At 60.5% G+C, this 15,876-nt stretch overlaps 1 protein-coding gene across 3 annotated transcripts in view; it reads left to right on the top strand.

Moving 5' to 3' along the window:
* Positions 1–8,288, top strand: part of WSCD1 (WSC domain containing 1) — a 30,697-nt gene extending 22,409 nt beyond the window's left edge. For all 3 annotated transcript variants that reach the window (XM_041770422.1, XM_041770420.1, XM_041770421.1), the window contains 4 exons: positions 2,278–2,437; positions 2,856–3,020; positions 3,619–3,819; positions 4,823–8,288. In XM_041770422.1, coding sequence (XP_041626356.1) covers positions 2,278–2,437; positions 2,856–3,020; positions 3,619–3,819; positions 4,823–5,175 — 879 coding nt within the window. In that variant the 3' untranslated portion in view covers positions 5,176–8,288. The remainder of the gene's footprint in view (positions 1–2,277; positions 2,438–2,855; positions 3,021–3,618; positions 3,820–4,822) is intronic.
* Positions 8,289–15,876: the final 7,588 nt, after the last annotated feature.

The raw sequence follows: 15,876 nt of genomic DNA, 5'->3' as shown, positions 1-15,876 counted from the left end.
GGGTGGCCAGTGGAGGCCTGTCAGGGAAGGGAGCTTGAGAACGTGAGGCAGGGGCCTGAGCATGGAGGGAGCTGCAGGTGCAAAGGTCCTGTGGTGCACAGCCAGGGACCATAAGGACCCCAGTGTAGGAGCTCGCCACAGCTGCCCCAACAAAGTGCCATGGATGGGGGCTTGCCCTTCCTGGGGTTCTAGAAGCCAGAAGCCTGAGGTGGGGTGTCAGCAGGGCTGGTTTCTTCTTAGGCCTGCCTCTTGGGCTCACAGGTGGCCATCGTGTCCCTGTGTGTTCATACGGCGATCTGTCCATGTCCTAATGTCCTTATAATGACACTAGTCAGATGGGATCACACCTCCCACCCCGTGGCCCATTTTCACCGAATCACCTCTTTAAAGGCCCTGCCTCTGAAGACAGCAGCATCACGGGGAGCGGGAGGGGGAAAATGTGGGTTCGGGACAGATTCCGTGTGTGCAGAGCGCCAACTCGGAGCCCTGCTGGTGCTGCTGACTGGCTTACAGCCTCTGTGACACGCCACCCCCCCAACACCAGCCCCGCTGTGGTGCCCAGGCATGTGACCAGTGTGGGCTGGGGCCACTGGGGCCACAGGCATGCCTGACAGGTGTCCTGTGGTGAGACTTCCAGCCTCTCTCCATACCAGGCGCAGGGGCCTTGGAGGGGAGCCCATGGGCAAAGTTCAGGGGTCAGACCCTGGGGTACCCTACACATGTGGGGGGACAGTGGAGGTCTTGAGATAAAAGCAGGGTGCCTAGGATGCATTGGGCTATCATCCCTTGTCCTCCCAACAGCAGGGAGGTCCTGCCCCCAGCTTGCAGGTGGGGAAACCGAGGCTTGGATGGGGCAGCTGTTGAGCTGTATGGCTTTGTGTCAGGGTCTGACAAGTTACACACCTGCTGCTTCCTCCCTGGTCCCTGCGCTCATGAAGACCATGGACACCCGGAGCCACTGCCTCCCCCGTCCTCCATCCTCCGAAAATCCACATCCTGAGCCTCGCCTAGCAAAGGCATGGAGAGCAGGGCTGTGGCCCCGGGAGAGCGGGGGAGCTGTGAGGAGATTGGAGGGAAGCGAGGTCCTCCGCCTCTTCTAGGCAGGCCACCCGCAGGTCTTGTCTGTGTCACAGATGGAGAGGCTAGGGTTCCAGGAGGTCCCACAGCTGTTCCAGGGCTTCTCCAATGTGAGAAGGAGCTCGGTGCTGGAGCAGGGGTGGGCATGCGTGGTGGGGGTGTGCAGGGATGTGCAGGGGTATGGGGGGTGCACAGGGGTGCATGGTGGGGGTGAGGAGTGCACGGGGGTGCATGGTGGGGATGAGCAGGGGTGCATGGTGGGGGTGAGCAGGGGTGCGTGGTGGGGGTGAGCAGGGTTGCATGGTGAGGGTGAGTGCATAGGGGTGCATGGTGGGGGCATGCAGGGGTTTGTGGTGGAGTGTACAGTGTCAGAACAGTGCAGGGTCTCTCCCGTCCCTGGGGTGGGGACCCTGGGAACTCCTGGCAGGGGCAAAGCCACCGCAGGCATGCTGGAGGAGGAGGGAGGCAGGGAGGGGCTCTCGTGGGGGCCGCAGGGCACTGGGGTCACAGGGGCAGGCCCCGTGTTGCCCTCCTGTTGTCCGTGGGGGGACTCAGCCCACGGTGTCCCCGTGGAGATCCCGGCTCTGCCAGGCCTTGCTCAGAAAAACATGATTGATTGTCTTTTTACTTATTTATAAGACTTTTGTTGTGAGCGAGAGACGACAAGGCCTGTGTGGCACGGCTTCAGCCGTGAGGGGCTTTCTGGCCTTCCGCCTCCCCCTCTGCTGGTGTGGCCGGCCTTCCTGTCTGCAGGAGGCAGGACGGGCAGGGGCGAGTGGGGCTGGTGTCCCTCCCTGGTGCCCGTCCCCCAGAGCATCCGCCTCACCACCCAGCCCCCCACTATGACCTGGCCCTTCACCCCCCTCCCCCGCAGCAGGGTTGGGCTCCCCCCCTCCAACGTGGCCCCATGCTGCCCCATCCTGCCCCCCCCAGGCTTCTCCATCCCATCCTGACCCCCCACACACACCCCTACCTGCTCCTGCCCACACTCCTGCTGGCAGGAGGACTCCTCTGGGATGGCCATGCCCGGCTCCATCCACGCGGGGACTGCTGAGGGGTCCGCAGCCGCTGGAAGCTGCTGGGGGCAGACGCCGTGTCCCCCCGGCTCGTCATCCCTATGGATCCCGCGTGTACCCCCAGCCCTGGGTCCAGGAGGCCTGGCCCCCCGCGCCCCAGCTGCTCTCACCCCTCACCCCCCAGGAGTTCCCTCTGGCCATCCTCCGGGGCTGGGAGTGCTATTGCGCATACCCCACGCCTCAGTTCAGCCTTCGGGATGCCGTGGACAGCTCGCTGTGTGGCCAGGAGCCGGAGCTACAGAGGCTGGCTGAGTACTGCGAGGTCTACCAGACGCCCGTGCAGGGTGAGTGGGGCACGGGAGACGCACTGTGTGGGGCCCCCACCCCGTGTCCACCACGGTTTGCCCTCCAGGGGTTTGGGGATGCCAGTGTGGCTGTGTGCAGTCCTGGGGAGGGCAGGGAAGGGGAGGGCAGGGGAGGCCACCACCGTCCCCGGAGGCACCTGACCCTTTCCTGAGTCGGGGAGAAGGTGGTTTGAGGACGGGCAGGGAACGGAGAGGCAGGGCCCGGCCATTGCCCTGTTCCGGAGCTTTCTGTGCTGTGGCTCAGGGCTTGCCGAGGCCACAGAGACCAAGCAGCAGCGGAGCTGCCCTGGGCGGAAACCCCTTCTTCCCTGGGCCTGCCTCAACTTCCCCAGTGTGAAGCAGGGTCTGGGGGCAGCCAGTCCCCTGGGCATTCGGTGGCCAGCCTGTGCACTTGCAGACACCCGCTGCACTGACCGGAGGTTCCTGCCCACCAAGTCCAAGGTGTTTGTGGCTTTGTCGAGCTTCCCAGGTGCCGGGAACACGTGGGCCCGGCACCTCATCGAGCATGCCACAGGCTTCTACACCGGAAGCTACTACTTTGATGGGACCCTGTACAACAAAGGTGAGCGACAGCTGCCAGCAGGGGGTCCCCCCGGAGGGTCAGGGAACCTGCACAGCTAACATGCTCCCAGCTCATGGGTTCCCAAGAGCCCCTGTGTGCAGTGGCCCCACATGCAGCCCCCTCCACCCCCAATGTCACATCCAACTGAGCACAGCAGCATCCTGTGGGTGCACGTGTGGCTCTGTGATGGAGGGTGGGCCCGGTATGGGGCCACGGCATAAGGGCAGAGGGCAGGGCAGCCGTGGCTTATGGCCTGGCCCCTGGTGCCTGCACGCCGGCCCCACTGCCAGAGGTGGGAAGGAGACAGGCCTCCCAGGCAAACACGTGCCCTGGCTGTGCCACTGCGCTGCTGTGGGATCTGGGGCAGGGCACGTGCCCTCTCAGGGCCACACCTGCAGCCACGACTAACTCACAGGTGATTCACTGTGCTAGTGTGGCATCGCCATGCAAACGCCCCCACGGACCACGCATCTCTGCATCTAGGGGGCATTGGGCTCCTGTGCCCTGACCTCGGGGTCTCCTGGAGGTGCGTTCAGCTCGGCCTGCTGCCGTGGCGGGCCCCTGGCGCCTTCCTCAGGGGCCTCCCCTCCCCGTGCAGGGTTCAAGGGTGAGAAAGACCACTGGCGCAGCCGGCGCACCATCTGTGTGAAGACCCATGAGAGCGGCCGGAGGGAGATTGAGATGTTTGATTCAGCCATCCTGCTGATCCGGAACCCGTACAGGTCCCTGGTGGCCGAGTTCAACCGCAAGTGTGCTGGGCACCTGGGCTATGCGGCCGATCGCAACTGGAAGAGCAAAGGTAGGCGGCAGGGGCAGGTGAGGGGCGTTCCATGCAGCTTTATCTGGTGCAGACACATGTCCCCTATCCTGCTGGGGTCGGACTGGCAGTCCCGGCCTCTGCCTGCCACCCCAGGCACCACAGTGCAGCCAAAACACGGGGGTCTGCATGGCAAGTGACAGGATACCAGGTGGTCAGTGGGGACTCTGAGCCATAGGGTAGGCAGGCCGTCACCACAGACTCCAGTCCTTGCCTCCCAGTGCCTCCTGCCACCTCTGCCCCTTGCTGACCTCCTGGATACAGAATGCTGAGCTCCAGTCCCTCCTTGGCTCTCACAAGCCTCGGTTTGCTCATCTGAGAAACCAGGGAGACCCTGAGCTCAGGGTCATCGAGAAGGCTCCTGGGGCACGTGAGGTGTGCTGGCGGCTCGGTTACACCAGCTGTGTCGGGGCGGGTCTTCACATTTGCACCTTCCCACCAACACGGAGAGCCTGCCAATCGAGCTGCACTAGGACCCCCGGCATAGAGTGTCTGTGAACATCTGCAGCTGTCCCTCTGGTCCTTCATGGTGCTTCCTGCCACTTGGCAGGGTCATGGGGTACACTGACGATACCGCCACCAGACACGGTGGGGGCCTCGTTCACTGAGCTTCCCAGGAGGACCCAGGGCAGGCGATTGGGCCGGAGTGCATCCTTGCCGCAGCCCTGTTCATCCCTGTCACCCACGCTGGACAGGCATAGCTGGCGGGGGAAAGGTGAAGGCAGCGAGGGTCATCTGGTTTCCCAGTCATCCCTAACGCCGCTGTGGCTCCCCCGGCCCCAGCGTGGGCCCAGCGTTCAGGGACTCCCGGTCCACAGCAGAGGGAAGCAGTTCTGCTGGTCTCGGTCCACAACTGTCCTGGCACAGTGCACCCGCGGCCGTGGCCAGCCCAGGGTGCTGCTCGCGCTCCCTGTGGGTTGTCGCAGGGCCTTGTCTGTCGGGTGCCCGGGAGGCTGGCCTGACAGGCACCGTCTCTCCCGCGCAGAGTGGCCAGACTTCGTCAACAGCTACGCGGCGTGGTGGTCGTCGCACGTGCTGGACTGGCTGCGGTACGGCAAGCGGCTGCTGGTGGTGCACTACGAGGAGCTGCGCCACAGCCTGCTGCCCACGCTGCGGGAGATGGTGGCCTTCCTCAACGTGTCTGTGAGCGAGGAGCGGCTGCTCTGTGTGGAGAACAACAAGGAGGGCAGCTTCCGACGGCGCGGCCGGCGCCCCCACGACCCCGAGCCCTTCACCCCTGAGATGAGGACGCTGATCGACGGCTACATCCGGACGGTGGACAAGGCGCTGCGTGAGCACGGCGGGGCCGGGCTGCCCGGCGAGTACGTGCCCAGATGACGGCTCGGCAGCTCTGTCCATGCCCGCCCGGACGCTGCAGGACCCTCGGTGTGTGCACATGCCACGGCGTGCTCATGGGGCCACGTAGGGGGCTGGACACGCTCGGACGTGCAGGCGTGGGCTCCCGGGCTCCCAGGCTCCTGTTTCCCACTGTGGACTTGCTAGCCGGGCTCCTTACCCTGAATGCAGGGCCAGGTGGGCGTCGGCACCGTGGGCAGGTGCTGCTGGGCCCCACAACTCTGACAGCACGTCCGACACCCGACAAATGCATGTGGTGTGACCACCAGGCACCACGGTCAGCAGCCCTGCCTCTCCCTCCTCTGCAGACAGGCCGGCAGCACTGGACACCGAGCAGGATCCCCCAACACTGACCTCAGGACCTGTGCCAAGCTCTGCACCCCAACCCTGTCCACATCTGCAGTCCCTGCAGGGCCCCCTGCCTGGCTCCCAGAAGTGGTCTAAGGGTGCAGGGACAAGAGGGGCTGGCTTCAGGGGAGCCCCAGGCCTCAGGGGTTGCAAGGGGTTGCAAGCCCCCCTCAGGGGGTGCTCAGGGTGCACGTGGAGAGACCTGGGGGCTGTCCTGCTCCCTGTGGGGTCCCACAGGCCGTGTTCCCCTGGACACACCCCTGGGGGGAGTCTGCCCTGCGGCCAAGCCCTCGGTGTTCACCCCACGCCGTCCCCGGGCCTCCTGGTCACACCCCGGTCTCTGTGCCCCTCCTGGAGGAAGGCCCCTCAGGGATGCTGCTGCCTGTGGTGTGCCAGCCGGGGCAGGGGGCAGAGGAGAGGCCCCCAGCTCACAGCCTCAGGGACTGGGCAGGGCTCACCAGAAACCGCAGTGACCTGCTGGCAGAGGAGCTTGTGTGCTGTGTGGGCAGGGTTGGCACCTGGGCTGGGGGCTCTGCAGGAATCATGCAGCACAGCAGAGGGAAGGGTGAGGAGGCTCAGGAAACAGAGGCATGAAGGACAGGTGGGTGGGGTGTGGCCGTGTATCTGAGTCCATGCAGTGAGGACGGGAGCAGGAGGGTAGGGACAGAGCTGGAAACGCAGAAGGGGACTGTGCGCACACCACCTGGCACTCAGCCTAGAGCACAGACGGCCTCCTTCATGGGCACCGCGGGTTCAGAGTGAGGCTGCGGAGACCAGGGCCCGGGCCAGAGGTGGTGGGTGTGGACCCCTGCGAGGGTCGTGACAGTGACCCCGGCTGGGCCCTTGGTCTGGCCTCCTGTGGCCTGAGCCAGGCTGCACCCAGGGGAGAAAATGAGGCACGAGATTTGGGAGAACCAGCACTGGAACACCCTGACCCTGCACCCTGCCAGCCACCGGAAGCCAAGAGCCACTGCAGCGAGGGTGGGTGGGGTGGAGGGCCCAGCAGGCTGCCCTTCCCAGAGGGAGGCTTCCATGCCCGCCCCGGCTCTGCCAAACCCACACTGGTGCCGAGCCAGTTCTGGGCCCTCTCATGGCCGTGCATGGCGCACAGGTAGACATGCCAGGTCTTCGTAGATGTTTATGGGTGCGGCTGTGACTCTGCAGTCCAGCCTGGGAAGGGCCCCAATGGCACTCTTTCTCTGCAGTCGCAGGAAGGGGGGACCTGCCAGGAGTTAGACCTGCCGTGGGAGGCAGCCAGCACCAATGGGGTCCTGCAGCCCTGGGCAAACCTAGTCTCCAGGGGATGAGGGCCAGAAACTGGCCACCTCCTGGGAATGGCTCCCTGGCTCTGGTCCTCACTCTTCCCAGCCAACTGGATGGTTTGGGGAGAAGACCTAGATGCCAGGGAGACCGGGAAGTGCAGCGGTGTGGCTGGAGGGCCACCTACTCTCCTGCCCACGCCGAGGTCAGGATAGCAGCAGCCCACTCCCCCCCACCCCCCCGTAGATGGTCCATTTCCTGCTGCCAGGGGCCCAGAGACCTCCTCTCCCTCCAGGTGGAGAGCCACCTGCTCAGGTGCCTCGTGCTTCCTGGGCACCTTAGCCAGACATGCAGATGAGTAGAACGAGGGGATCAGTCTGCACCTGGGTCATGCCGAGTTGGTCCACACAGTCAGGCACCCGATATGGGGCTGCTGCTCCTGGGTGTTGGATGGGCAGGGACGTGCCCGGGACCTGGAAGTTACACAGACATGTTAAGACGTGTGATTTCCATGGATTTCACCTCCCGTTGTGGATCAATTTGGAAAAACCAAAATATGTAATTTTAGGAAACTAAAACACATTTCTGATAATCCCAGTGATGTGCAAATGAGACAGAAGAATAGACAGGCTCCCAGACCCCGGGAAGAAAGCTGCTTAATTATGTGAGCGTCTCGTAATGAAGCCTCTTACAGCTAAAATTAGACCACAAGTGTGTGAATATGTGATGATGTTTGCACACCAGAATGCATTTCCCCCTTAACGGGAGCTGGAGCTGCTTGGTTCCCCAAGGGGGCCTGGGTGGGGGACGCGAGAGTGCTGGTGGTGGCCTTCGTGGCTGCAAGAATTCTGAGGATGCAGGTTTGCTCACTTGCGGCTGGAAGCTCATCGGGCTGTCACCGCGTGAGGCCTCCGGGGCTGGGGTCTGGGGCGGGTGGGTCAGGATCCACACTGATCACTACTTTGCACAGAACTGGCCGGCCCGGACAAGGTCCGAGTGAGGGGAAGTCAGCCCGCCCACCGGGCAAGGCCGCATTCCGTGTGGTCTCAGCTCCCAGGCACACAATGAGGGGTGTGGTACACGGAGTCGGTTGCCCTCCCCCGTTCTCCCCATTTCTTTCCCCAGCAGCCCCGGTTTAGGTGGGGGGACCCCCAGCCTGGACGAAGTCAGAGTGGCTCTCCATTTCCCTGGCTACTGGCCGCTTCAGGGATGGTCACGTGAGCTCAGGCGGCCAGAGGGCACCCCAGGACACCCCAGGACATCAGGAGTTGTGGGTAGAGACTGCATGTGTGCATGTGCGCTGCTGCTGGGACAGGAGGCAGGCATCCCTGCGCCTGGAGAGGGGCCACCCCCAGTGTGAAGCTGGTTCTCCCGCAGGGGCCATCGGGAGGCACAGTGAGCACCGATGCACGCTCCAGCTTTGCCTGCGATCGCCCTCCCTCTGGGCGGTTTTGTTACACAAGCCAATAAATCCCCTTTATTATTCACATTGTGCTGAGTCCGGCTTCTGTTGGCGCTGTTTGCTCCGACGGTCTCTGTGGCTGACACAGGTGAGGGCTGAGCCTCAGCCCGGCTCCAGCTGGGGGCCTGGGGATGGTGCCTTCTCCTGGAACCGGGCCGGGTGTGTGCTGCTCTGCAGGATGCTGGGCTCTGCCGGCCAGGACCAGCTGCGGTCTGTCACCACTCAGTAGGTCGCCCATATGTCCTCATAAAGTAACTCCTGTCATGTGCCCAGTGCCGACCAGCAACTGGATCGTTTAACCTTTAACCAATCCTTGTCCCCTGGACAGTATGAGTGACCATGGAAGCGTGGCACTGTCGTGGTTTCCATACCTGCTTCTGTGGGGGATGTGCTGTGGGGCTGGGGGGAATCCTTTAATTAGTGGTTTTGGCTGGGTGGGGATGCATCTGTGCCACAGTCCCTCGGGAGTGGGAGGCGGCCACGCAGCTTCAGGCAACTGCGAGGGGCATGGGAATGTGAGAGGGCAGCGTGGCTGCCGTTGGAGGCAGGTGGGCTGATGTCAGTGAGCAGCCCCTCCTCTGGCCCCATCCTTCCCTCTTCAGATCGGAGGACAGAGTGCGCTCTGTGTGGCCCGTCTTCAAACCCTCCTCTGTGTCAGCCTATGACACAGGGCCCCAGGGTCCCAGGAAATCGCCAGGATCCCCCACCCCCACCCCCATGCTCCTGTTTGTGGCTGAAGGCAGATGCGGTCCACCGGGGAGCCCCTACTGTGTGCACACTGCAGGATCCTGGGCCCCTGCCCCGGGGGAAGTGAGCAGACACCCCGGAGGAACAGTATCACTGCCCATGTACAAGGAGTCTCCACCTCAAAGATAAAAGCAGCCCCAGCAATCGCGAGTTGGACACGCAGCCTTCCCGAGGGGCCTTGGGTCCCTTGAGACGTGCTCAGGTGCAGATGTGACAGGGACGGGCCTGTGGTGATGGGATGTCATGGAGTTACAGAGACCTTGCCCCGGGTGTGCCTTGGTGGGGTGCACATTGTTTCCATTCCTGGGAGGAGAGAGCTTCTGAGCTGAGCACCCCAAGTGAGGGCTCTACTTCACAGACAAGGGAAATGGGACTCGGGGTAGGCGGGTCTCCCATGAGGTTGCCCTGGCAGGATGAGCCAGCAGAGCAAGGGCGGGAGTGTGGGCTCCTTCTGCAAAACCACCTGACCGTCCTGCTGCATCCCTATAACTCTTGGAGGCGTCGCCACAGACGGGCAAGTGTGCACACCCAGCTCATCTGAAAGCGACCCCATTAATCTCCCTGCTAGTTCTGTGCCAGGATACACTTGGTGGGCGCCTGAGCTCAGCGACCAGGGCCATTTTATCAGCGCACTGCCAGTACTTGAAGACCTGCCCAGAAGGAGCAGTGAGAAGGACTGTGACATGCCTGGGGCATTCATCCTCCGTCCCAGCATCCCAGACCGCAGAGGGCCCGCCCCCCAGGTGTGTCCACCAGCAGGACAGGCAGGTGACCCTCAGCATCATGTGCCAGCCCTCCTGACCATGAGACAGGTGCCTGGTCACCTGCACTTTGGCATCAGGTCCCTCGATGATCTTGTCCCCATAGACCAAGCCCCACACCCAGCTGATGTGACTCACACCCGCCTCACAGGCAGGCACACCCCTGGGGTGGCAGCGGAGCAGCGGCTGCCTTCCTTCCTGCTGCCTCCCCCCACCCCCACCCCGTCCCACCTGCACCATAGATCCAGCTGGGGCTTGAGATCACACCACACCAGCGTTCCCTGGCTGGTTTCCGCTGCCACGTGACACATTACCTCCAAGCCCACAGCTCCAATTCCTCACTCTCTGGCACTGGGACTCCAGGGCCCAGCTCCATCCATCCCTTGTGGCAGCCCTTTCCCACACATGCTGTCTCCATCCCACCACGCCAGGTCCCGGGGCCATTCTGCACTTTGATCCTCAAAAGTTATCATTTGCTCTTCACTGCATACAGCTCCCTTTAACCTGTCCGTTTCCATATGTGGGTTTTCTTTTAAATTCTTCGAACTCCTGGTTGATGCTGACCGCAATCTGCACTGGCTTCATGGGTGGTGCCTCTTCACATCTACTCGCAGATACTAAACACACTTAGTGCTCCACTGACTCTGTTTCCTTGGGTGTGAGCTCCTCTCTCCGTTGACTTCATGGCCTCTTTCATGAGGCTGGTCCTCATCAGGGTTTGGGTGGCTCTGCCCTCATTACAGAGAGGAGGATGGTGCAGGGCCGACTGTCCTGGGGCCTCAGCCAACGACCCCTGAATCACCCCAAGGCCACCTTCTGCTCCCCAGTTCCACCCACTCCTGGTGGGACCTGCCTGCCTTTCCGAGGCACAAGCCAGGCGCCTGCTGGGCGCTCATGGCCTCTGACCATCCCGTCTGTGTGCTACCGCTCAGAGTCTGTCCCGTTGCTGTCCACAGCTGTCCAGCACAGCCGTGTCACTGTGTGGGTTTAATTCAGGGGAGGGAAACGCTGAGCAAGTGCTTGCCTCACCAGCCTCAGTGAGAACCCGATCCCTGAACAGGAAAATCAGATCAGGTGACCGACGAGCCTCACGTGCCAGCAGGTGCTGTGTGACCTCGGGCAAGCATCCTCTCCCTCTCAATCCCAAGTTCCTCACTGAAAACAAAAACAACCTGAGAAGTTTGAGAGAAGAACTGTCTATGACCTCATCTGGCTGGGGCTGGGACGTCCAACCACCTGGCAGATGAACACACCTCTGCACCTGCTCCAGACACTGGCTTCACCAGTCACGTTGTAACAGCCAGGCTTTCACTCAAGAGGCCAGTCTCTGTCAGGACTTCCCAAAAATGGACAGTGCATGGAAAGACATAAAATACTCTTTGTGTACTCCTTCTGTATTTTGTGTTCTAAATTTGATAATCGCCATTTTTCAATTCACTTGAAAAGCTGTATTTACACGTCTACTTCTCTGGATTTTAAGGCAATGGGGACAGGGATGGTGCTGTGCCCTGTACTGACCTTTCTAGTCTCAGCTCCTGGCCCAGGACTCATATGTAGGAGGCACAGCAAATGCCGGGGAAGGAAGTAGGGATGTATGGAAATCCTAAACCATCTGGCTTTTCTAGTATTCTAAGAAAACAGCCACTTCCTGGAAAATGTTGCCTCGTGCTTCCTGTTTGGAGTTGGGGGGACATGGCTAAAGACACCTGCTGAATTTCTGCACCTGTGTGTCAGGGTCAGTGCTGCGGGCAGAGCAGGGACAGACACCTGCTGCCCCCAAGCTCTCCGGAGCCTCGTTCCAACCCGAGGCCACCTGCTCCTGTTTGCACAACGGGAGATAAAGCAGCAGGGTTTTCTTCCAAAGCCTGGTTGGTGGATGTTCGTGAAGATGGTCTAACGGCATCACCCAACCTTCGCCCCCGGTTCCACCGCTTGGTACCTGAAGTGGAACGTCAAACCTACAGCAATGCTTTTTCTTCTAAACAGAAATCTCCTTCTGACAGAGGCCCCGAGGTGCGACACGGAGACGCCCTCTTTCTCCTGAAGGCAGCGGAGGGCAAGTGTGTTTAGATACGTAACAAGGAGAGGGAAGGATGCTGTGTGGCTCCCAGACCATGCACACATGCTGGCCCGGCCGGGGAGGACCAAGCTTCTCTCCCGGCCCCACTGCTCAGGAGAGGGGGCGATGGTGGGGAATGCATGGCATCTGTCTCCCAGGCCCCTGCAGCCCCCACCCCAGCAGCAAACTTCACCATTAGTGACCCATCACCATGCAGCAAGTCACTCCAAAACAGCCACAACGTGAACCCACTGCTTCAAGCAAACATTCACAGACTCAGACTTGGTGTGTGTCAGGAATCCCTGGCAGGGCCTTCATGGGTCTCTCACAGACGGACCTCCCTGTAAGGCCCTTGCCCACACAGCTAGCTCCGTCAGAGGGGCAGGGAGAAGGGTGCAGGGTGTGTGTGTGACTTGGAGGCCAGGATTGTTGATCCAACCCCATGAGTCCCACCACTCTGCTGCCTACGTTCACTAGAAACACGTCACCAGGTCCGGCTGGCACCCAGAGGAGGGGTCACGCAGGGGCACGGGTGCCAGAAGGTGGCCCCTTTGGGAACCACACTCCACCCAAGGTTGCTCCCCACCTACCCCACCCCCACCCTGCACACTGTGACCTTCAGAACCCTCGGCCCCCAAACTTCTCTGCCAGGGCAGCCAGGCACCTGCTGCAATGCTTGGGTGCAGGGCTTGCTTCCTGCAGACCCCATCCTCCAACTGTGTCCTGTTTCCCACATTCAGCCTGGGAGGGGACATGCAAGGCCAGGAAACTGTCCAGACATCCCGGGGGTGAGACGACCCGCTCCATGGGCTCACCCACAGAAACGGCTCTCAGCACGACCCACTGTCCCCATTACCCCCAGGGCCCCCCTCTCCCGAGGCCATATTAACCATCAGATAATTACGGGCTTGGCTCCACGTGGGAGAACTTCGCTGTCACCCTCCTGCTAGCCGGTCGCCTCTGACTGACAGTCTAATGAAACGTTCAAACAGAGGAAGCTCAACGGCTCCTCGCTTTTGTCATGACATCACTCGATGCTGGCCGGCCCTACTGCCCAACTGCTGTGGCGTCACAGTCGATCTTCACAGGCCCGGCGGGCGGTGCGAGCTTCAGGGGAACTGTCCAAGTGCTCTCCCTGGGGTCAGGGGTCAGGCTGGGCCCCACCCCCGAGGGCGTGGACAAGCTCCTCCAATCACGGCGGCCGCCCCTGGAGACCTTGTGCTGGGACCCCTCTCCACCTCCGTCCCAGTCCGCAGACTAAGCTCTGCTGCACGGCACCCAAAGGAGGTTTGCTGCACCCGAGGCCAGCGCACCCTCTGATCTGACATGAGTGACCGTGTGGTGCAGACTCTTGATGGCAAAAGAGCCACAGGGGAGCCGCCTGCTGTGTACACAGCCACGTTCTGCTCCGGGAGCCTCTCTGCTACCCTCCCACAGGAGCACCTTGTTGGGATACCTCTGGCCTGTCTGGATCCCGGAGGTCACTGAGCAGTGTCACTGAATGTCATCTGCCCTTGGACGTGCAGGCCTCCTTCAGGGAGGAGGCCTTCACGCGGTGGCTTTGAGTCCTCACATCACCAGGATGACCTAAACCCAACACAGAATCGTGCCCCTCACCAAGTCAGAACCCCTATGTGTCCTGGTCATTGGCTGGTGCCTTTCATCTGCTGGCATCCTCTTCTCTGTGAATTCATGCAACACACAGGGTTTACTTTCTCATCTATTTGGCATCACATCCTGCATATTTTCTCGGTTTGTATTTATCTGTTCATTATCTTATTTCTCCAGTCCCTCTCCCTTTCCCCCTTTCGCGTCCAGCCTCCGCCAGGGCTCCGGGAATGGGGACTGATACTACCTATCCACAAAGGGCTGTGCACCCGTGTAGGCACACGAAGGCGTGAGTGTGCATCTATACCTGCATATCTGCAGCCATAAAGCTATATCCACAGTCTACATACAGACACAGGAGAATTTGAAGGCCGCCGTGTGTTTTTGCAATAACGTGATCCTACGATGCACACACTTTTCTGCCTTTTTATTCTCCACTAGATGATGCACTTCGGGAAAGTGGCATGACACGCCCCACCAAGGATCTCCAATGCGGAGCACATCCACCCCACTGGCACAAGGGAAAAATACTCAGTGCTTTATCTCATCTATTTAAAATCTGTTTTCTGTTTGTTTACCCTAAGCTTACAATATTCATCCATGTGCACAGAAATCCACAGTTTGGAGGTGCATGCTAAAGGTAGGTGGGCCGTCAGAGGTACTCAGGTGGCTGGTCCACAAGGCAGGGGGCACTGTACTCGTGATTCCCCGTGGCTGGGTCCACAGGTCCATTCTAGCTGGGGCCACACTGGCCTGTTGCAACAAGCACTGCTCTGCACAGACATCTGTATACGAGCGCTTCTATGTCTGTGGGATGGACCCCCAAAGGTAAACGCGGGCTCAAGGGTAGCTGGTGTTCTAATCTTGATGGACACCGGTGGCCTCATCTCCAAAAAGCCTGTAGTAATTCACATCCCCACCAGGACATACAAAACGCCACTTTCCCCGCATCTTTGTGGACCTCAGGACTTCTTAATCTTCTCAAGTTTCCTGATCCAGTGGCCCTGATCTGAGGGGCACCTTCGTGGGTGAGTCAGGGCATCCTGCAAGGTGACCCCCAAGCGCCGTCTTGCTTGAGTGTCCCTGCTTCTCCAGGTGTCTGCTCGCAAAGCCCACCTGTTAGAGCTGTGCCTTTAGCCCCCTTCCCCAGCCGCCCGTGAACCCCCGAGATGTCAGGAGCAACGGCAGAAACCAAGACATCCAGGGCCAGGAGGAAAGAAAGCCGAACGCCATCCAGAAGATCATCTTGCCAGCATTGCTCAGCTTGTAAAAACCATGTGGGCCAAGTCCCTGCAATTTCATCCAGAACAAATAATAAAAAGCAGTGTGTAATATTTCCAAGATGAGCATATTCATAGTAAATATTTTAAGATCAATGGCTGCACAAAATGCATTTCCTGGGAGTTTCACTAAAACGGCTTTGTATTAAAACCACCATTTCAATAAATATTCATGGAGAGATTCATTGATGTGTTTTACCACTTACAGAGAAAATTTCAAAGGTCCTGGAAGAAACGATGTAGGATGCATGTGTTACCCTCTTGGGGGAGGAGCGGTGGAAGCCGCGTGAACCCTCCAGGGCGGGAGTCATGCTTCCCACACCCTGTGCGGCCAGCCTGGGGCAGAGCCCACTGGTGAGAAGGGCTGCAGGGGCAGGGGTGGCAGGAGGCAGGGGCAGGTGTGCCCAGCCTCTTTGGGCTCCTAAGCCCCCGCCCCCCAGCTCCCCTTGGTGAGCACCTGCTGCATGCCCCGCGGTGCACCCCAAACAGTCATACGGTCCCACCGACTCCTCACTGGACCAACCAGCGCGTTCCCCAACTCACAAGGATGCCACACCTTGGGGAAGCAGGCAGTTTGTCCCCATGTCACAGGGCCTGTGGCTCCCTCCTTCCTTCTGCTTCCCCCTTGAGTCCTCGGGGTCTCTAGGAGCCACTGGAGCTGTGAGGATAGAGGAAGCCTCCCACGGGGCCAAATGCCACCTGCCCCACCTCCCCGCCTCGCCGTCCCTGCGAAGCCTGACTTGGCTGCCTGCTCTGGACATGAGGCCTCCCAAGCTCCCGTGACATCACCCCTCCTGGCCCCTTTTCCTGTGGCAGGAAGCAAACACACAGGCAGAGCATTGAAAATCTGGCCGCTTATTCCTGCCAACTTTCTTAGTCTCGGGTAAACGTATTTATTTTTATAATGGCAACTTGTACCCTTGGCACAGATTGGATCCCACTGCTCCCTTATTCAAGACGCTGGAATCACTCACCACAGCCAATAGAATGACACCCAGGTGCCCCACTTGGCTTGGCATTCGAGGCTCTCTAAGGCTATCTGTAATCTGGCCACACAACTGTCCTCTTCACGGCCGCCATCCTCAATCTGCTCGGACACTCTAGACGTTTGGCTATGCATGCTCCTCCACCCTCCTGGGACGCCCTTCCTGCCCCTCG

Source organism: Vulpes lagopus, chromosome 10 (assembly GCF_018345385.1).
Source record: "Vulpes lagopus strain Blue_001 chromosome 10, ASM1834538v1, whole genome shotgun sequence".
Taxonomy (NCBI): domain Eukaryota; kingdom Metazoa; phylum Chordata; class Mammalia; order Carnivora; family Canidae; genus Vulpes; species Vulpes lagopus.
This window is presented reverse-complemented; position numbering and strand designations above follow the sequence as displayed.